At 34.3% G+C, this 21,874-nt stretch overlaps 2 protein-coding genes across 2 annotated transcripts; one reads left to right on the top strand and one right to left on the bottom strand.

Moving 5' to 3' along the window:
* Positions 1 to 6,043: 6,043 nt before the first annotated feature.
* LOC136986508 (uncharacterized) lies at positions 6,044 to 11,386 on the bottom strand. The gene has a single exon (XM_067284061.1). The coding sequence runs from the start codon at positions 11,384 to 11,386 to the stop codon at positions 6,044 to 6,046; it is 5,343 nt and encodes a 1,780-aa protein (XP_067140162.1).
* Positions 11,387 to 13,019: 1,633 nt separating this feature from the next.
* On the top strand, positions 13,020 to 20,020 carry LOC136986596 (pancreatic triacylglycerol lipase-like). Its single transcript, XM_067284180.1, has 10 exons — positions 13,020 to 13,154; positions 13,552 to 13,826; positions 13,908 to 14,054; positions 14,579 to 14,687; positions 16,898 to 17,014; positions 17,131 to 17,247; positions 19,002 to 19,256; positions 19,347 to 19,467; positions 19,554 to 19,745; positions 19,858 to 20,020. Exons 1-10 carry the CDS (start codon positions 13,058 to 13,060, stop codon positions 19,952 to 19,954), a joined length of 1,527 nt encoding a protein of 508 aa, XP_067140281.1. The 5' UTR covers positions 13,020 to 13,057; the 3' UTR covers positions 19,955 to 20,020.
* Positions 20,021 to 21,874: the final 1,854 nt, after the last annotated feature.

Raw genomic sequence — 21,874 nt, forward strand, 5'->3', positions numbered from 1 at the left:
AGGTTTTAAAGAGGGTCGAGTTTTGTTGGACTTTCGAAGTGGGAATGGGTTACGGAAACTTGGACAAACTTGGAAAAGAGGGGAAGAAGTAAAAATTTCAAGATAAATGAGGACGTAATATAATGACAGCCCCTATGTGGTTGACTTTTGATTATTGTCCGGCTTCAGTGATCCCTTTGATTATGACCATAGAACACGACCAATGCCGAATGCCGTAATGTGCCAAGTGAGAATCAACTTGAATACATAAAAAAATATTACTGTGGTCAATGGGACGGTTTTTGGAATATAGTAATGCCTTTCTGTCACTAGCGGTACGTCGGGGCGAGGCGAGGAATCGAATACAAGAGTGCCTAGTGCCTACGGAACCTTAATGCAACCCCGCATTTTTTGCATCTGAATCGACTCTGTCAATCCAAGGCCGTTTTAAACACTTAAAAGTGTTTTGAGGTTCCGGTTCAATTTTTAGAAGCATTATACAAATTTAAATATGCAATAAAAATATTAATAATGAGCAGTAAGATGAGACCTCTAGCAAAGCGAGTCTTTCGTCATGGTCGGGTATGCCTACATATTAATCATTTCTGTTATTTTTTCAAACACAAACCACAAACATACGCACATTTTTTCAAATCTTTCAAGGATTTTCGTCAAGTCCATACTTACTCATTTTAAAAATAACATGAAAATTTCAAAATTTCATTAACAGAATGAATTCAATTAAATATAAATTCATTTCAATGCTAAAAAAATAAATTATGATTTTTTATGCAAAAAAAAGTAAAATTATATTTGATAGAAGCGTAGTACAGTCGAGTCCTCTTAAGAGAGCACCCTCGAGATTGCTACGTCACGCTTCCTTATCCGAACTGCTGACATAACCTAAGTAACAAAATCATTCAGAGGGTTTTTAATGGCATTCGATTTTTTCACGTTTTCGTGTGTTAGGACCTCTATGCATAATACACTTTAAAATTCATTATCACATAATTTTACTATACTTATGTATTGGTTTTCATTCTTATACCACTTATATCATCAGTAGCGGATCCAGAAGTACCCAAAAGATCCTAATCTAAAAATAAAAAAGTATTTGAACAATTCACAAAGACCTTTTATTAACATGTGCACAAAGGTTGTATTGCGTATGATTCGATAAACAATATTTGCCATCGTAAATGTTTTTTAAAAAATGACGTTTTGAAATTCGAACAAATAGTTTTAATATTTTATGTCAATGGGGAGGGGATAAGCTTCTACAGCCCCCTTGGAATTGTAGAAGCTTAAGCCCTCGTATTCGGTATTTTTAAGAATTCTTAACGATTTTTACGGTATCAAATTTTACGAGAAGATGAAATTTATAGAAAATACATCTTGATTGATCAGTCGTTGAGAAACTGATGTGGAGATGTTTGCAATTTAAAACTAATAAAGACTTTAAACTCGATTACAATATTTAATTGCGTGCTGTTTTTTAGTTAAAATTGTGTTCAAAAGATGGTGCAAGCGTTTTTATCTTGTATTCTCGATATGTTTGAGAAATTCTTTTAAAAAAAGGGTTAATTGGCTCGGCCATCATCAAGTTCTATTTAAGTTAATTATATCGACTTCCAAAATTGCAAATATTTATATTTTCAGAAATTTCATAGTTTGAGACAGGAAATGTAATATTTCCATTTATATTTTTGGAATTTTCTTCGATGAGAATAGAATGCATTCATTAACTTTTGACATTCTTTTATCCGTATATAGGCCTATCATTCAACTAATCTAGATAATTTTCTTATTTTAATTTCTGACTTATCATTATAATCACAACTTATTAGTTTATTATCATAATCTGATTTTGAATCAGATCATGATAATAAAGTATAATTTGATTTTAGCTCTGACTGTTTTAATCACATTTCAACAAATATTTTATTGCTTTTTCCTATGTTTGCATAATAGTATCGTCTGCACATACATGCAAAATGTTTAAATTGCAAATCTACATCAAATTTTTAATTGACTGAAATCACTTAGACCGAAGGGCGACAGGTCACGTCAATAGACAGGTTTTAGGCTTATAAACTTTCAGTAATCCAACACTTTTGCAAATCTGGCACACCTGTGTTAAGACAGCTGGATGGCAGAATTCTGGCGAGTGAGGAAAAAACTCCAGGAAGTTTTCCGAGGTGGTCCGTCTGGATACGTTGTGCCCTGTCTTTCACCACCCAGCCGCCCCACTTCGACCAGGCCGAACCCATAATAGACTTAATAAAAACGTCTTCTAGTATAGGGTGGAAAAGGCTTAAAAAACTCATTCACAAGGAATGGCCGGAATAGCGAGTCTACTGTATTAGATTAAATATTAGAATAAAGACTAATTACAATTATTATTTCACAATTGAATTAGTTACATAACTCCAGCTTGACGTTGATAATTTTCTAATCGATGAGTGAATTATTTACATTCAACATGATATTGTTTTTGTGTCAAAATTCAACAAAAGAAATAGTCTTAATTGGAGCGCCAATAGGTTTTCTGCGTTTATGATATAAAATCTGCGGTAGTAATTTCGTTTGTAAATCATTGTCCATACATAAAAGAAAAAATTTAACAAAAGAACAGGAACTTTGCCATTTCAAATATAGGAAGCAAATTATTTTTACAAGAAGAGAGGATGATACATAAACATAAAGCAAAGGAAACATCTACCGTATATATTCATGTAAAATTCGAATTTTTTAGACCGTTTTTTAAGGTCAAATTTATGGGGTCAACTATTACATAAATACTGCTTTTAAGGGGCTGAAATTCAAGCTAGAATTCAAAGTACTGAATCAGTAGCAAAAGCCAAACTGATCTGTAAACGAAACGTTTTCTTTTTCGTAGTTTGGATTAGAGACTACCGGACCAATTTCTTTGTTGCATTTTGATTTTTATAAATTCATTGTAGCTTAAGGCACAAAATAGAAAACAAATATCAAAATAATTAATAATGACAATAAAAACAATAGTAAACTTTTATTTATGCATATAAAAAGGGGAGTAATACAGCTTTAAATTACAATTACGGTACATGGTACATCTTAAACATTTTACACACAAAAGTTCATTAAAATCCTAAAAAAATCACGCTTTTCATCAGCTTCAGCACGGAATAAAGCTTCATAATCATCAAGATCCTTTTCTTTGCTGTTTATAGTTAGAGATAGCACATCATTCACTTTTTCATCCATGTCATCTCATAGAGGCATAGACAATCGTCTTCTGTACCATCCGATGCATTCGAAATTCCACATTTCTTGAATGATTTTACAACAGTGTCAATTTTTTTTACTTTCCATGAATCAACGATCCATTCAGAGATCAAAGGCAGTGAGTGATGGAGCCCACATACTGCCTCCCTTCGTATATGTTTTTCTTCCATCACGCATTCAGCTATTCCACTTGATTCTCATCATGTCCTTGAACTGCTTATTGATACTAACGTCTAATGGTTGCAAAACACTTGTAAGCCCACCGGAAATTACAGCGATATCAGAATTTTGTGACTGGGATTATCAACAACATTCTTCACCATATGTGCCCTAAACTGATCACACAAGAGGAAACTCTTTCCCTTTCGTAGTCCACCAGATCGTAAATTCCAAGCTTTCTTTATCCATTTTCTACATCCACCTTCATCCTTCCATCCTTGTGAATGCATATGGATGACAATTCCTCTTGGAAATTTATCCTTTGGCACAGTTTTTCTCTTAAAAACAACCATCGGTTTTAATTTAGTACCATCAGCTATACATGAAATAACTAAAGAAACCCCACTTTTCTCATGACTAGAGGTTCTCATAAATACTGTTTTTTTTATCTCTTTTTTTCATTCACAGTTCGATTCTCTGGCATATCAAGGGTAATAGGCCTTTCGTCCATGTTCCCAATGATAACGCATAGCTTTCTTTCTGTCGATTTCTGACTACAAACTGGTGAAACTGTATTATCTTATCATCTAGATCAGCAGGCAGCTTTTGTGCAATGTTAGTTCTCTGCCAAAGAACTAAGTCATACCATTTCATGAACTATAATACACCATCCATGTTAACTTGCTTTAAAATCTGAAATTCTATCCTTTTTTGATTCCTTTCGTGCATGGATTCGGATGGCCTAACGAGTTTTGACGATTTTCAAATACCCACTCTGCAACCTTTTTCCCCAATTGTGGCCACTTGCTAGGTTTACCTCTGTTAGCACATTTTCTTCACTTTCGGTATTGTCTGTTCTATATCTTTCTATTTGTCTTCTTGGCAACTTCAACAACTTTCAGTTTAAATGCTTCTGTATATTTGTTCTTTCTAGATGGCATTTTTATTTAAAATTACAGAAAAATTTTAAACTGTAGTTATATATTTGTGTTTGTGTTCGGTACGTGGCGCCGAGATGTTGCGTGACTGTGTTTATGGAGCCTCCGCTGGAACGACCGCTGCCGCTGTCGTTATTGCTGGCTGTAATTCCTTGTTATTTATTAGGTTATTTTAGTGAAAATTTTTCTTTCCCCCAATACCCGACAGCACCCTAAATATTTTTGTTTTAGATCCGAAATGCATGAATATTGCAGATTAAGTTATTGAAATATATTTCGGAAAATATCTATCGGTAGATGGTGTATTCAATGGAAATGTGAAACTGGAAAATATCCTCATGGAAATTACATGGTAATAAAGCAGAATCAGAACGGTGCTTTTCAACATTGTAAACAATATAAACTTTTATAAGGAGCATTACTTATCCTAAAAACTAGATGCACTTGCAGTGCCTTAAATGGAAAAAATTCTGGCAAATGTTAACCACAACCGGTGACCTGTTGTCCGTGAAATATAGTCCGATTTCTATATGGGATCGACTATTACTCGAGTAACCTAAATACGGTACATGTTTTCGTTATACATAATTTTTATTATGTGTAACGAAAACATGTAACGAAAACATTAAGACTAAGATATTACCGTCCACGGTTATTACGAGGTTATTATATCTTATAGTCTTATAGATGCTGGAAGAGGAGATCAGACAGAAGGTCCGGGTAGCGTAATTGAACGCATCCGCACCGTAAGCGGGCGTTGTGGGTTCGAGTTACGCTTCAGGCCGATTCTTTTGTTCCAGTTTAATCTAAATTAATTAATTAAATATTATAATTATTAATTTTAATAAGAGATGGTGCCTTACGCCTAACTCTAATGTCAAATTTATTTCTAATCTATAATCATTTATCTAAAATTTAGCCCGATCATTTACGGCAGTTGTTGGTGTATTTGACAGTGTTTATGTCGATGTCGCTACTTATTAAAAACATTCATTTCCGACTTTTCATCCCTTATCTAAGGGTTTCTGCCATGAAAGGAAATGCCTGTTAAAATTAAAAGCCGAAGTTTTAGGCATTGATTTCCTTTGTGACAAAACAGAGGTTTTTGCAACTTTTTAATAAATGTTTGCTTGCGACTCAACTGGTTTCTGACAACGCTGCCACTGATGACAGCTTCAGGAGCAATTAGAAACAGTTTACAAAGAAAGTTCGAAGAAATTTAACATTTTTAGCGTTTCCAACGCTTTATTAGGAAAGTTTATTTCTAAATGAATTTTATATTTACTAAGTCGTAACTGGTCATTTGTTGTTGTCGCGTCAGGCCCATCCTAGTCTCGTGTAATGATTAATTAGCTTTCGTAAATCTCACCTGACCGTCTTGTTCGTACGCCAGGTTCCCTGTCGTATGTCCAATCAAGCAAAAAGTCCACTAAATCTGTCTTTAGATTTTAATCACACAAAACAAAATCAACTATTTACATTAATTCGGTTACAAGAGCATTCCACTATGTTCCCGCGCCTTTTGGAACTTAACAACTTTTTCTTGGTGTTGCCAACTCTCGACAAAAACCAAATACCCGCCATCTAGTGGGATGAACGGGTCATCCTCCCACCCTTGATTTTGTCAGTCAAAATCAAAATTAAATTAAACTTAAATACAACAAACACAGATAGTACTAATTGAATGAGTTCGAATCAGTCTACAAATCCAGCCGATTGGGAGCCTTTAAGGGTCTGCCCCTTTTTGAGACTCGAGAATTCTCAGATGAGGTGGTCACATCACTCCCTGTAGCGGCAGAGATCATTCGGGACCGATGATAGGTCCTCTCGCAATCTTTTTCAGTAGAGTCTACAGTCTTGCCACGAAATTCGTTTCGCATAACATACTTTTCATCCACCGAAGAGATTTCCAAGGGATACAGTCTCCTAACAGGACGGATGAGAAATCCAACCTGTGTTTTTATTTTGGCTACTCTTACCAATCCATCTTTACCTGGATAGATCTCGACAACTTTCGCCAGAGGCCAATCAAGTCGCTTTTGGTTGTCATGCCCAACCAAGACGATATCTCCCACAGCAATTACTTTAGCGCCCTTGGCTACCCCCTTCGGGTTTTGCAATTGCCCCAGGTACTCAATTCGAAATCTATTTCGTAAATCTTTTCTCAACTTGCATAAATAACGGAATCTCTTCCCAAGATTTACCTTTTCCAAGTGGTTTAAATCGGGAAGTCCAGTTTCCTTTATCCCTTGCAGAAACATATTAGGAGTCAACGGGATTAAATCTTCAGTATCTTCTGAGAGTGTAGTAAGTGGTCGAGAGTTCATCAAACCCTCTACCTCACAGATAATTGTGTAGAGCTCTTCGTATGTTAACGAGGCTCGTCCCAAAATTCTCCTCATAATCTGCTTTACACACCCTACCAACCTTTCCCACCAGCCACCCCACCAAGGCGAAGCTGGGGGAATGAACTTCCAGATAATGCTCTGAACAAGAATTTCATCTTTAATCTTCGTAAGTTCAGCCTCAGAGAAAATTTTGGCAGCACCGACAAAATTTGTACCGTTATCACTATAAATGACAGAAGGGCGTCCTCTTCTTGCCACAAATCGTCTGAATGTTTGCAGGAACGCCTTCGTTGAAAGAGACGTCAACAACTCGAGATGTACAGCCCTGTACACTGCACAAGTATACAGGACAATCCAACACTTCTGCTTATCCCTCAAGTACAGTGGACCAGCTAGATCAACGCCAGTAACCTCGAATGGCGCAGCATCTCTTATGCGATCCACAGGCAATGGCGGAGATTCAGGGTGGGCTGGAGACACAACAAATCTTCGACACCTAGAACATCGCAGTGTGATAAGCCGAATGTATTTTCTGCACCTCAGTATCCAGTATTTCTCGCGCAGATGATTCATTAAAATTTGAACACCAGCATGGTTTAATTCTCTGTGTTTCCATTCTATTAATTTCTGTACAATATAGTGATTCCCAGGCAAGATAATGGGTAATCGGAAATCTTCACTATCTTTACTTCTGAATACGAGAGTTTTCACTCTCAAAAGACCTTCCTTGTCTATCACTGGGTGCAATTTTCGTAAACGGTTATCTATCCCCTTTGGAAATTCTTCTCTTTGAATCAGTTTCAGCAATACTAATTCAGCGTGCTTTATTTCCTTTACTGTGAGCCCCCCAGACATTCGAAGGGGTCGTCCTTTGAGATTTGAGGTAAACCGGTATATCCAAGCCGTTACTCGTAATATTTTCCAGTAAGTAGAATAATTCTCATAAAACTTTTCTGCTTTCTCTACATCCAGCGCAGAAATCACAGATTTTTTTCTTTCAGAGCTCACTATCTCCATGTCAGGCATTTCCTTCTGCCGAGGCCATTCTTCTACCGGTAAGCTTGTAAATTGAAGTGTCTCCCACCAGCGAGATTCGGCTAAAGTTCTTGCATTACAACCCCGAGATGGGAGATCTGCAGGGTTTAAGTATCCTGGAACGTGATTCCAGTCATCTGGACTACTTAAAGATCTAATTTCGTTTACTCTATTCATAACAAATGTAGCCCAGCATTCCTGATTCTTGATCCAATACAACGCATTCATGGAGTCAGTCCAATAAAGTGTTGATAATCGTTCAAGTGGGAAGTCCCCTTTAATAGTGTTCATCATTCTGACACCCAATAAACAGGCTAGAAGTTCAAGCCTTGAGATCGATACAGACCCTAAAGGTGCAACACGCGCACGAGCCTGTATCAACAGCCACTTTATGTTGCAGGTATCTGGCTGTCTGAGATAAATACAAGCGGCATAGGAGTACTGTGATGCATCACAAAATATATAAAATGAGAGTGGGACAGCTGTATTGTAGCTATTTACTATCCTTCTAGGAATTTTCACCTCCTTTAAAAATTTTAATTCTTTTATCCACTTTAGCAATCTTCTTTCTAAATCGTGCGGTAATGGGGTGTCCCAAGCTAACTTTCTTTTCCAACACTCTTGCATCAGAAGTTTTGGTATTAACGTCACTGGAGAAAGGAATCCAATTGGATCAAAAAGTTGACTCGCCAATGACAGAACCACTCTTTTTGTTAAAATTTCATCGTTAGGTACCCTAAGGTTTGCATCACAGTATAAAACGTCCTCTGAAATATTCCAATTCAATCCTAGCACACTGACTATTTCATCGGGCTGGATTTCCAAAGTTCCCAATGTCCTTTCATCGCCGTCGCAAACCGGTGACGTTTCTGTTTGTATACCATTGTATACCCAACCTCTTAAATCAAAGCATGCTAAACGCATGATTTCTCTAGACTGTCTCATAAAATTCACCAGCTCCTCTTTGGACTGACAACTCGTAACGCAGTTATCAACGTACATCGATTTCTTGAGTTTTAAAGCTGTTTCTTGCAGATGATCTGGAACATGGTTTAAGTGATAATTTAGAGTGGCTCCCAGGAGAAATGGACTCGAGTTTACTCCAAACACTACCCTGCGATGTCTGAAAACCTTTAATTTTCCAGGGTCGCCACCCTCCCACCACAAGAATCTGAGAAAGTTGCGATCCGCTTCACTTATTTCTATCTGCAAAAAAGCCTTTCGAATGTCAGCTATTACTCCGTATTCAAATAATCGAAATTTATTTAGAATACTGGGTATCAATTCAATGTAGTTAGGACCCTTTGCTAAACAATCGTTTAAAGAGACGTTGCCTCTTTCCTTAGCGGAGGCGTCGAAGACTGGACGAATCTTCGTCGTGGAATGCTCTTTGATGACCGCTCTGTGTGGAAGGTAATGGCAGTTAATCTCATTCGTTTTGACGTCTTTTATTTCTTCGATTATTTGTTCTTCAAGCCATTGCTTGAAGACTCCCTCGTAGGCATCGACCAGGTTCTTATTCTGTAGAGTTTTCACTGTAGATTTTAATCTTCGCTCGGCCAGAACCCTATTATCAGGCAGAGCTTGACAACCTTCTATCCAAGGCAAGGACACCATGTACCGACCATCGCTATCTCTCTTCAGCGTCTTTTCAAAATGTTCGATAGACGCTTGTTCCAGTTCCTTCTTTGATTGTTTTTCGGCAGGGTCCTTTATTCCAAGAATATCTAATTCCCAAAGATCAGGAATTCGCAAATCTCCAATTAACATCGAAGTGACAATCAAGTTTTCGGTTGGCTCGGAATGCTCCTTCGTGCGTCCTAAGATCGTCCAACCGAGTTTCGTTTCAATAGCAGTTAAACCTGATTTGAGTGTCCGGAGTCCTCCTGTCATTAGTTTGCCAGCGACATCCGCTCCTATGAGCAATTCAATGGGACCTTGACAATCGCTCAAGGATATCCCCATATTTGACAATTCATCCTGACACAGTTCCTGTGTAACTGGGGGCGTGGTCAGACAAATGGTCGATTGGTCCAAGACATCAAAATTACAACGATATTTATCGTCTACGCACGAGAGGTGTACCTTGTACACATCGTGTTCACAAATATCCGTACATGAACCTCCAAACAACGAATGTTTCAAATTTTCCTTTCTCATTGGTTGGTAACCGACTCTTTCTGCAGTGCTCTTCAAGATATAGGATCTCTGGGAGGCAGTATCAATAATTGCACGGATTTTGAGACACCTTTCCTCTCCCCTCAGAATCACAACCAAAGTCTGTAGCAAGACACGTGGAGTTGATGACACATTAGCCAATGCCTGCTCACATACTGGGGGGGCGCCGTCACCTTCACCAACAGAAGCATTGTTGGGAGATACCTTTCGGCTATTCCTACAGAGAAGAACGTGATGTGGTTTGCCACAAACTGTACAACTACACTTTGCTCTACATGAAGAAGATATGTGATTCAGTTTTAAGCATTTAAAACAAGCTCCTCGCTTTATAAGGATTTGTTTCCTTTGATCTAAAGTCAAATTTTCCGCCTTCCTGCACTCAGCGCTAGCATGGGATTTCTCACAGAATACACACTGCTGATCCCTGAATGGTTTCTCTTGAGCAGAAGTCAAAAGTTCCATACCAGTTGGAACAGTCTTGTTATAGGGAGAAGCAGCCTTAATTTTACTTTGTACTACCTTCTTGGTTTTGTTCTGAAAGCCAAACCCACTTGTGGCTAAGGAAATTTTCTCCTCGCTTTCAATTTCGTTACGCAAAAACTGCATCAGAGTTTCTAACTTGTTGAAATTCTCTCTTCCAGACTTGAGTAGCATCGAATTTAGGTGTCTTTCCCAAATTCTCAAGAGGTCGGTCGGTAAGCTAGATTCAACTAAAGGGTAGAGCATTGAAGCACACTTATCCGTAGTAACACCAAGCATTTTAAGGGATCGTAGTTGTGTCTCGATACGATCATAAAGTTTCACAATTGGCAATTTGTGCTCTTGCCCCAATGCATTATTCAGTACTAGACTCAGGAGCTCTCTCACGTAAACCTCGATGAGCACATCTTCTCTTCCGAAACGCGAATTTAAACACTCAATTGCTTGCGAGTAATGCTCGGCTGTCACGGGGAACGATTCAATTACTTCCCTGGCCCTTGAGCCCTTCAGAGTCGACTGAATGAGGTATTGAAATTTATCCAAATCCGAAATATTGGGATCTTCATGTATTTTCTTAAATAGTCCCCAAAAGGAAAGATAATTTTTCAAATTGCCATCAAATTTTTGCAATTCAATCTTTGGTAACTTAAAATTTCCCTTGGAATAGCCAGTTTCGCCTTCGCTTCGTGTTTCATCCAGCCCCGACGTATTCAAACGACGCTCTAGTCTTGTTTTCAAGTCTACGAATGTACAATTGTAATTCTCAATACCCTCAATTTCTTCATCCAACATCTGTTGAGAACACTTCTCATCCTTTTGTAACTTATCTAATATTTCTTTATCGATGGTTTCTATTTTAGAATATTTTTCCTGTAACTGGGCCAAAAATCCAGCACATGAATCGAAATCTTCAACCTTCGACGTCAGAAATTCCTGCACCCTATCGGCGAACTTTGTGAAAGCACCTCGGTAGGATCCACGTAATCTGATTGAGGGCTCCATGAAGTGAATCTTATTAATTAACCCAAAGAACAAAAGCAGACAAGATAGACATAGAGAAAACCTCGATGCAGAGATGTATTTCCACTAAATCCTCCAATCAGTACTCATTTTCTGCAGTTAAATAAATACTTCCAAACGTAAACAATGTTCGTACAACAATTGTAGAACGTTTATAAATAAAATCAGTTAGAACCTGACGTCCCTGTTCGGGCGCCATTATGTCGCGTCAGGCCCATCCTAGTCTCGTGTAATGATTAATTAGCTTTCGTAAATCTCACCTGACCGTCTTGTTCGTACGCCAGGTTCCCTGTCGTATGTCCAATCAAGCAAAAAGTCCACTAAATCTGTCTTTAGATTTTAATCACACAAAACAAAATCAACTATTTACATTAATTCGGTTACAAGAGCATTCCACTATGTTCCCGCGCCTTTTGGAACTTAACAACTTTTTCTTGGTGTTGCCAACTCTCGACAAAAACCAAATACCCGCCATCTAGTGGGATGAACGGGTCAGTTGTTATTCTCCATATGTAGAATTCCCCTTATATCGAACACCTCAAAATTTTGGTTCCCTCAAATTCATTAATTAAAACCTTCTGTAGATATCTTCTTCAGGAAAAACATAACAAAACGAATAATTATTTTTTATCATATTCTTTAATTTATTTAATTTAAAATGTATGCTCTCCACCTCAAATTATTAGCCCTGTACATCATACTTTTCCTCTTAGTAATGGTGTCGTGCCAGTCGTCCATCCTTATTTCAGAGGAAATTTTGAATTGAAATAATGTTTGAATCAGAAGTTTATATACAGTTAATTGGGGCCTCCTGCCCCTAAGCTTTCCATAAACAATCTTGAATTTTATTTATCCAATACCGTTCTCGAGATTAAGGAAAGACAGAAGGACTGACAGCAGTGGAAAATTATAAGTCTACAATTTTTTCACATTGCAGCCCAATAATTTTAATGAAAGTAACAATTGTTAACTGTTCCTTCTTTGAAGAAAGTAACTAGTAGTTAGAATTCAATTTAGACTTGTAGTCCTATGCTAAAGCATATAAAAAGTTCAGTTATGCCATCAAGTAATAAATCCCAAAACGGAGGCCTTAAACTATGCCTCACATATCCTTTAGAGCTTAGAAACTCGTAACGGATGACTGGATGGATACGAACCTAAAAATTTTTCATGGACTCTTTGTTCCGGACATGTCATTTTCCATCACTCGTCACTTGGTCACTTCTTTTGTGGGCCTAACCGAACCAGCAATGAGTATGATTTAAAAAGATCTTCTTAATACCCAGAGCATAGAGACAAAAATAGAAAAATAAACAAGTTATAATTAATTCAGTTTGTGTAAATCTGGCCTTGATATTTAAACTACAGATCTAAGTTGGCTTTATATTAATGATAACTTAAGTAGTTATAACTTAAATTATAACAATAGTAATTATAATATTTTTAATTTTTAATTTTTTGATAATATACAATTATCAAAACACAAGATGAAGGTTAAACATTTTTTTTGTTTGTTTGCAAATTACGATATGTAGTAAAGTCTACAGATGTTTCAAGTAATGCAATAATTTATCAATATTTATCAACAATTACTTTAAAAAACAGGTGGAGTGATTCTGATTCTCGCCCTTCTTTGGCTTCCTTTCGATTAAAATGGTCGGTTGTAACTGGTTTATTTTTTGCTTTCTGTCATATTTCGTGAAAGGAAATAATGTTGATATATCTAATAATGCAATAAAATACAGAGGTGGTAAGTAGCATAATTTTGAAATACTTATCATACAAATTTCTCATACTTCAATATTGAATTAACTTCAAATTGACGCCATTTCAAAATATATTTTATATATATTCTAATATATATTGATAACTACCAATTTAAAAAAAAAATTAACTTTCGAAGTAAAATATCTTTAATATTTTAAATTTATTTAGTATTTTTTTATTTATTTTTGTTGACATGGAGAAATATTGTATCAGTTAATTAAAGAAATGGTTATATATTAATTTTTTACTTTCTGTGTTTATCATGATAAATTTAAGATTATTTTATTTACAATTTGTTTCAATATTCAGGATATTCTACAATTAATTAATTTAAGTAACTTTAAATTTTACTCATACGTTGATACATTAAACATTTGCAGTTGGATCTAAAGTTTGTATGAAAGGATTGGGATGCTTCGAAATCACTGACGATTTCTTTAACTGGAAACGTCGTCCTGTAAATTTATTGCCACAGCCTAGGGAGGTTATCAACACTCTGTTCAAACTATATACTAATACACACCCAAGAGAAAGTTTTAACTTGAATGTTGATGAAAAAGAAAAATTTCTTTCTTCACCTTTTAATCCCGAATTTCCTACAAAGTTCATCATTCATGGATATATCGACAGTGAATTATTCGGACCATGGCAAACGGTAATCTGAATTTTAAGCTTAGAATTAAGATGTGTTATTAATATTCCTAATTTATATGATGCTAGGTAAATATCGTTACAGGCTTTAAAAGATGAAATGTTATTAAAAGAGAGATGTAATGTGATCATTGTCGATTGGAGTGGAGGCAATCAGTTACCGTATACTCAAGCAACATCAAATACAAGAGTTGTTGGAGCAGAAATTGCTTTGTTGGTTCAAACTTTAGAAGTAAGTCTAATTTTTTGTCTGATAAAAGGTTAATGTTACCCTAGGTATACAAAATGGCGGCTCGTCTCCGATCCCAGCAATCAGAAGACAGGGAACAGTGGGGACGCACGTTCTAACCTAACCTAACCTATTCTAATAATTTGGTTGCTAATAATTATGGTAATTTATTAGAATAGGTTAGGTTAGGTTAGAACGTGCGTCTTCAGTTCCCTGTCTTCTGATTGCTGGGTTCGGAGAAGAGCCGCCATTTTGTATACCTAGGGTAACATTAACCTGATAAAATTATCAATCTCCGCATTCGGAATGAAATATTTCCTGTTTTCTTTTGTTGAAATAAAAAATTTTTAATTCATAAACACAATAAAATACTCATAGATAAATATGTATTAACATTGAATAGTATAAAATGTAAAATATTTCGAAAAATAAGAATTGTTATACAGAAAGATTGAGAATTCTGTAAATTATGCTTTGAACTAGCAGCTATTTGCTATGACTTAATATAATTAGTTGATATTTAACAGGAAGTAGTTGGTCTGAAGAGAAGCGATGTCCACATAATTGGACACAGTTTAGGAGCTCATATAGCTGGATATGCTGGAGAAAGATTGCCTGGATTAGGACGTATTACTGGTGAGGTTTTTATTCTTTAATTAGTTTTTAGAATAATAAATCGTTAGTTCTTGTAGTAAAAGTGGCTCGATTCGAACATTTTCTAATCGTGTGTATACTGAAAACAATAACTAAAATCATCTATTTCTTTGCTTTTTAAATTTATAATGTTAGTAGAATATGAACATTTCGTTTTATTTTTATAAATCTCTATACCGCAATACAATCAAACATCAAGTTTCGAATAATTCGGTTTACGAACAAAATTTTGAATGCCATATTTGCCCCGGTTGCCGTACGATAACTCGGTTGCCGAACAAGCTACTCGACAAGAGCCGGCCACGGATTAGAGAGACACAGACGGTCAACTCCCTATTCTTTCTGTGTTAAAAAAAAAGTTGATGACCCGACCAATCAACGACAGTACTACCGATTCAGAAGTTAGTGACGCCAAAATCGCTTCGAGTCATTAGACGTCACAATATGAACAATAAATGACGTTATTATTTAAAATTAGATTTCAATGCACATGCAAATAAGATATTACTTCTGTTTATCGGTACGTCGCAATTGAATGTAAATTGAATTAATTAATAAAAACCTCGTTAATTGACATTCGCGTAATACTGTATAAATGACATCCACGAATCCGTGTTTAAAGATGCTTAACTCAAATTAAATAACAAAAATGTATTAATATATGATAATATTATAATATTAATATTTAATTTAATATTTGGTGCGTCGTGATTATTTGTTACTTGAACAGAAACAAGAGACCAATGGAACCTGTAAATAATACATTGAAACAAAAAAGATCTTTTAGTAAACACATTATGTCAAATATGTAAAAATGCATCACTTAACCTAGTGATTCTCAAAGTGGGGGTCGTGAAAAATATTTGGGGGGTCGCTGAAAAATTGATGCTAGATCAATTTTTTCAAATATTTTATAAATTTACTATGGATTCATGTTTAGAAATAATAGAAATAAAAAATATATAAAATAATTTTTACTTAAATAAATTGCACATATAAATAATAAAAATAATATAAATATTTAAATACGAGCCTAACCCCCTCCCTCCGGAATGTTTTTCGACACATACTTATTCTTCGAGGGTCCTTTGAAATTTTTAAGTGCAGAAGGGGGGTCGCGGTCCAAAAAGTTTGAGAAACACTGACTTAACCCATTTAAACTTCACCTTTCAAAATCGTGTGATCATAGTAAATAATTAAATTTCTCTTCATTTGTGTCAGTAGCCGTTCATTCGTCAAAGAATCAATTCTAGTATTATGTCAGCAGTTTATGAGTCCTATGATCCATTTGTATCTGACGGTTGATGTCGATGGGGGTGAGTCTTTAATAACGTAAGATTGCCCCGTCGTGTTATTTTTCTCCCAGAATAAGCTTAATTACTGGTCTACTGATGTACAGTACTTAGGGGCAGAGATGCTCCGATACCACAAAAATATCGATACCGGTATCGGTTTCGATCTTAAAGTATCGATATCAGCCAGTGTCGGAATTCTGTATCTAAACTGGAAATCTTGCGGCCATCGCTGTTCAGTCTGTAACTTGATTTTGAAACGTTTTGTATAATTGAAACTTAATTTTAACATAAAACACGTGCTTTAACAATTATTAAAACTGATTTTTAATATAAATGTTATTAATACTGTATCAGTTGATTTAAGATTTTAATATACAGTATTTTCAAGTTTTTCAAACAATTGACCAAGTATTTATAAATAATCTGAATTTAAAGCATATTATATAGGCCTATAGATTCTGAAAATAAACCGTAATGTAGATTAATTGAAATAACGAACATTACATAAACCAAAGTCACTAAGCTAGAAAGCAAAATAACTCAGTTAAAACTGTAAGACAAATAGATTATATAGGTAACAAAATGAATAACATATTACGATATTTTGTTTTTGCAGCTGGAAAGTTTTCTGATAATGTTACGAACAGACAAAAGCAACATTTTATGTAACATTTATTATAAATGTATTTAGATTTTATATTGATAACTAAAACCATATTTTATATGTTATTAATTTCTTATAACTTAAATTCCTTGTATCAAATTTCACTTAGAATTCTGCAGCGTTTACTAAATAAAAGTAATTAGTCGCAAAAAATTGGAGTAAACAGTTGTCAGCGAGTTACAAATGTTTACCATTTAATTATTCATTATATTAAATTTCCTTTACGAAAACAGGATTGGATCCAGCAGAACCTTATTTTCAAGGGCTTCCACCAAAAGTTCGTCTAGATGAAACCGATGCTGAATTTGTTGACGCAATCCATACTGATTCTAAGAGTATTTTAATGATGGGTTGGTGTTTAAATACTTTACTAATTCTAAATAATTCCATAAGCATTGCTAATGTAACATTTTATAAGAATTAGACATAGACAGATCTGTTTAAAATTGTTTTTAATATGTTCTAGGTTTAGGTATGAGTCAATTGGTAGGTCATGTAGATTTCTTTCCTAACAATGGTCAAAGTCAACCCGGTTGTATGAGTAGCAAACTTACCTCAATAATAACAGACGGATTAATAGAAGGTAAATGTTTAATAAAATCTTTCAATTATTTTGAATTAATCTTAAACTTGTTTTCTGATATTCATGAAACATAAATGTAAGGTTTTTACTCGATTGTCACTTCTTCGCCAGTATCTTATGGTAAAACTTTCTCTCCTTTCTTGCGATTTGTGAGAGGTTCGGATCGTGCGCTGACATGGATTTACCATATAATTCGCGTTTAATAAATGAACAAATAGATGCTTATTACAATATAAGATCGAATCTTGAAACTACGCGAAATTAGTAGGAAAAGGGATGCAAAGGCGCTGGCTGCGGTCGAGATGGCAAGTCGTTTGCAGATGTAAAGATGCCACGAGAAGGTCGATCTGAATGAAAACGGAGGGATGACTGGTGATCTCTCGTCGGTGTTTGTTTGTTCCGTGCTCGCAGGTCTCCTCTGTAAACCGTCGGCTGAGGGTAGACTTATAGAGAGGTTTCAAGGTCGCATGTCACGTGATAAAACACACGTTTGCTCCGCCCATTCGCCATTTTTGTGGTAGTTTTCGCTCGCTTAGCTTGCACGTGGTCTGTTATTCGACGTATTTTTTTAGTTTAAACGTACAAAAATACTGCAGTTCTATTATCATGGATTAAGTTAAAAAAGATTCTTTTCTTGTGGGCTATTCTAGCGGTCTAACAGGACGAGATGCAGCTCTGTACGAAGAGAAAATTTCGTTATTTCAAGGCAATCCATACGAAGCCAGTTTATCAGACTTCGTCGTAGATCAAAAGTTGTGGCCGAAAGTAAAATTTGGTGACATTGTAAACTATTTGGTTTTGACAACAAATTTCTACACCATGTCACAAATGAAAGCTTATAAATGTTTAGAGGCCCATAACTATTTAACAAGTGGCTGGGTTTCTCCTGATATAAAAGTAAAAGTAATGAATAACAGCGAAGTAATATTGCCTGGAAAAATATGTTTTCTTTTGTTTGTTTAAACTCGTGTTTTTACGTATTTCTTAACTAAGAATTTTTGTCTGAAAGTAAAAGTCTAATTAAAAACAGCTGTGGAAATTTTTTTAATTCAAATTGTTCAGTACCTTTATTTTCTAGTTGAAACTAGCATATAATAAGCCTACTTGCTTTTAGTTTTAACGTGTAATGTTTATAAGTTTGCACTAGCTAAAGCTTGAAATTACATTAGTTATTCGTTTATAAATGCACTATACCTAACTAAATTAATATAAGCAAATCAGTAAACTCTTTTACGTTTTAAAATATAACTTAGTGTTTATTAACTTAAATATTGAAATGAAATGTTTCTGACAAACTCTTGTATTGATATTCACTTTATTCGTAACGAAATTTTTCCGGTTAATTCTCGAGAGCCATGGTTTGCCTTCGTCGTGAAAGCTCCTCAGTTTGGGACCCTTGATAACAAATAATGCCGGGAATTTTAAAAAAATGATGTTCCTTTGTTCTTGAGTGAACTAGCATTACACCCAATTACACAACAAATCACCATAGTGATATTCACGACGAAAAAAAACAACACAAGAACTCCAGTTAAAGCGCACGCGAACATACACAAAACGTAAACAAGTCACAGTCACAAAGATGGCGCTAAACAATTGCGCATGCTCATGACGTCACTCGTGATGTCGACATGAAACCTCTCTATAATCCAGCATGAGACAGAAGTACGAGGCAGAAAATTGCTTAAGCAAACAGTTCATCGGAAATTTTTATTTTGAATTTTTCAGTGTTTAATGAATGTTTCATCACGTAGGTGGTCGAAGATTCGTTGCTTGTAACCATCAAAGATCAGTGGATTTCTTTATCAGTACAATCAATTATGGTTCTTGTGTTCCTGTTGGATACAGATGTTCAAGTTGGAACACTTTTCTAGAAGGCAAATGTGCAGAATGCGGACCAGACGGTAGCCAATGTGCCATAATGGGTCCTAGAGCTATAGAATCTAAACGATTTAATCACACAAATCTGAAGCTTTACCTGAAGACTAGTGGACGAGTTCCCTATTGCCGTAAATATAAGTTATTTAATAAATATTACAATAAATATTTTCAATTTTTATTTTTGAAAAATAGAATAAAAATTGTTTTTATTGTTACAGTTTATCATTATCAAATAATTATAAAATTATTCCGCACGAAAGATGCAGAAGACGTTACCGGAAGTGTAAAAGTTACTCTGCATGGAGAATTTTCTGACTTAGAAAGCACCTTGAGCGGAGAGTATGATTATGTATTTTTTATATATATTATATCTGAATAGCAATTTTAATGACTATAAAACTAAAATGAATAAATATTACTTTCAGAGATGTGACTTTATATGCAGGAAGTCGTTATGCTTATTTAATAACAACAGATAAAAGCATTGGACAAGTTAGAAGTGTAGCACTTTATTGGAAGGATTCTTCTTCGATAGCCAATCCGTTAAACTGGATCCGAACTAAAAAAATATATGTAGAATACATAAGAGTAGTTCCAATGAATATCGTTGAACTAAAGTAAGTTATGATTTATTTCGTCTGTTTTTAAACATTTTCTTTAAATTATCTTAAATACATTTAAAATATTTTGCATTAATTGCATAATAATTCAATTATTGATATATTTCAGCAAACGATTAGCGGAAACAAAGAAATTATGTCCGAATAATCCATCAAATCCGATTAAATCCAAATCGTTGGCAGTTTTAACCGATAAATCTTGTTAAGAGAATAAAACTGTAACGAAAGATGCAAATAATATTAAAATGTTTTCTAAATTTGTAAACTAATAAGTTTCATTGTTTAGTTCATTTCAGAATAATTATTTACAGAATACGTTATAATGATCGGATAATTTGTAGAAGAAAATGTCAATCAATCACAAACTGTTGATGGATTGATTACGTGGAGTTTTCCGAGTTTTTTTTACGCGCGAACATAATATTCATTGCTTTTTTGCTCTTTGTTACTACCTTAAATTGTTATAACCTAATCACTTTATTAAATATTTTAGGGCTTATCACACCAGTAAATATGATATTACGAGGTAGAGTCATTTAATACTTAGTAATGCACATTTTACTTTCCCGGCTGTTATATATAACAGAGCGGAAGTATGGTGATCGGTCAAGAATATATAACAAATTTTTTTGGACTTAGGACACCTTGAAACGTCGAGAAATGAAAAAAAAATAAAAAAAAAAAAAATGGCGGGGAGGGAGTTAAGTCATCTAAAAGCCAACAGAAGACCGCTACAAGCCGTCAATACATCAAATCGTCGCAAAGTGCCTTCTCGACGAACCAGATCAGCATATACGGACTAATTGAACTGTTTAAACTTTGTCATTGGCACACCGAGTTGGTCGCCAATCAAGTACAAATTGTACACGATTGATGCAGTGAAAAAAAACGATATATAAAAGACTAAAATCTTTATTGCTGAGTCTAACAGCTTATTGTAGAATCATGCTTGAAAAGTAATGCTTTTCACTCACGCATTGAAAATAATATGAACTACAATTTTACATAGAAAAGTTAATTTATTGATTAAAAAAAAAACAGAATTTTACAATTTATATATTATTTACTTCGATCATAAACTTTTTTTTTATTTTACTAAAAAATTTGAATCATAAATTAGTCCTTCAAATTATATTCATTTGATATTAAGATAAATTATAAACATTTATGAAAAACATTAGCAGAGTGTTTAAATCTTAATGCAACTTGTTCTAAAATTATTGATGAGAATTTAAAATGAATTTATAATTTCTATCTATTGATTACAGGATTTATTTTTAAAAAATTAATTTTTAGTTTGATATTTCAATTAGTCCAATAATATATACACTTATACAGTTTAAATATACAAATATTTAATATTGATTAATTCCAAATCTAAACAACCTTCATCAATTCCATACTAACTAAATTTATCATCACTTGAAAATTCAGCAATAATAATAACAACAACAGTTTCCTTATTATGCTGATTTTATATGCCTTTCATTCCTTGTATAATTTTAATTTTATATTTTATTGAGAATTCTCATATTATTATTTGTATTCTTATATATTATATTATGATTATATGTGCTGTATTATTTATGATTTTTGTGTGATTGTATAGCACATATATTTGGATTTTATCTTGTATTACAGTGATGAAAAACAATTTCTTCCACAATTTAAGAACTAATCGATTTTTTATATACAGATAAAGCTTTAACCTATTAAAATTCATTCGATTATAAATTTTATTCTTGAAATAATGTTTAAAAAATCTGTATGAATCAAATTTAGCTTACTGTTGATTATACAACTTAAAATCGTGAAAATCCAAATGAATTTCTTACACAAATGAAAATATCTTATATGCTGACCACAAATCTATTTTAATACATTCACATATCTATTCTAATTTAATTTTTCTTTCAAATAACATTGTAATTTAAAGGAAAACAATTATTAATTTATTACAGTTCATACATTTACCAAAATAATTAATGAAACAACACTAATTTTCGTAATATTTACTTTTTAAGTATTATTTTCAATTGATGCAATTTAACATGATTGCTCGTTTTAAAGTATGCAACTTAACAACATGCAATACTCAAATCCACAGCTTTACACAGATCAAATCA

Source organism: Centruroides vittatus, unplaced genomic scaffold (assembly GCF_030686945.1).
Source record: "Centruroides vittatus isolate TY-2023 unplaced genomic scaffold, ASM3068694v2 scaffold_1152, whole genome shotgun sequence".
In the NCBI taxonomy this organism is placed as follows: Eukaryota; Metazoa; Arthropoda; class Arachnida; order Scorpiones; family Buthidae; genus Centruroides; species Centruroides vittatus.

Bases quoted from the DNA above. Each gene is read 5' to 3' on its own strand.
- LOC136986596 (XM_067284180.1), top strand. From the start codon at position 13,058: ATGGTCGGTTGTAACTGGTTTATTTTTTGCTTTCTGTCATATTTCGTG. The intron at 13,827-13,907 runs GTAATCTGAATT...ATATCGTTACAG, and splicing joins TATTCGGACCATGGCAAACG to GCTTTAAAAGATGAAATGTT. The intron at 17,248-19,001 runs GTAAATGTTTAA...TTCATCACGTAG, and splicing joins AACAGACGGATTAATAGAAG to GTGGTCGAAGATTCGTTGCT.
- LOC136986508 (XM_067284061.1), bottom strand. From the start codon at position 11,386: ATGGAGCCCTCAATCAGATTACGTGGATCCTACCGAGGTGCTTTCACA.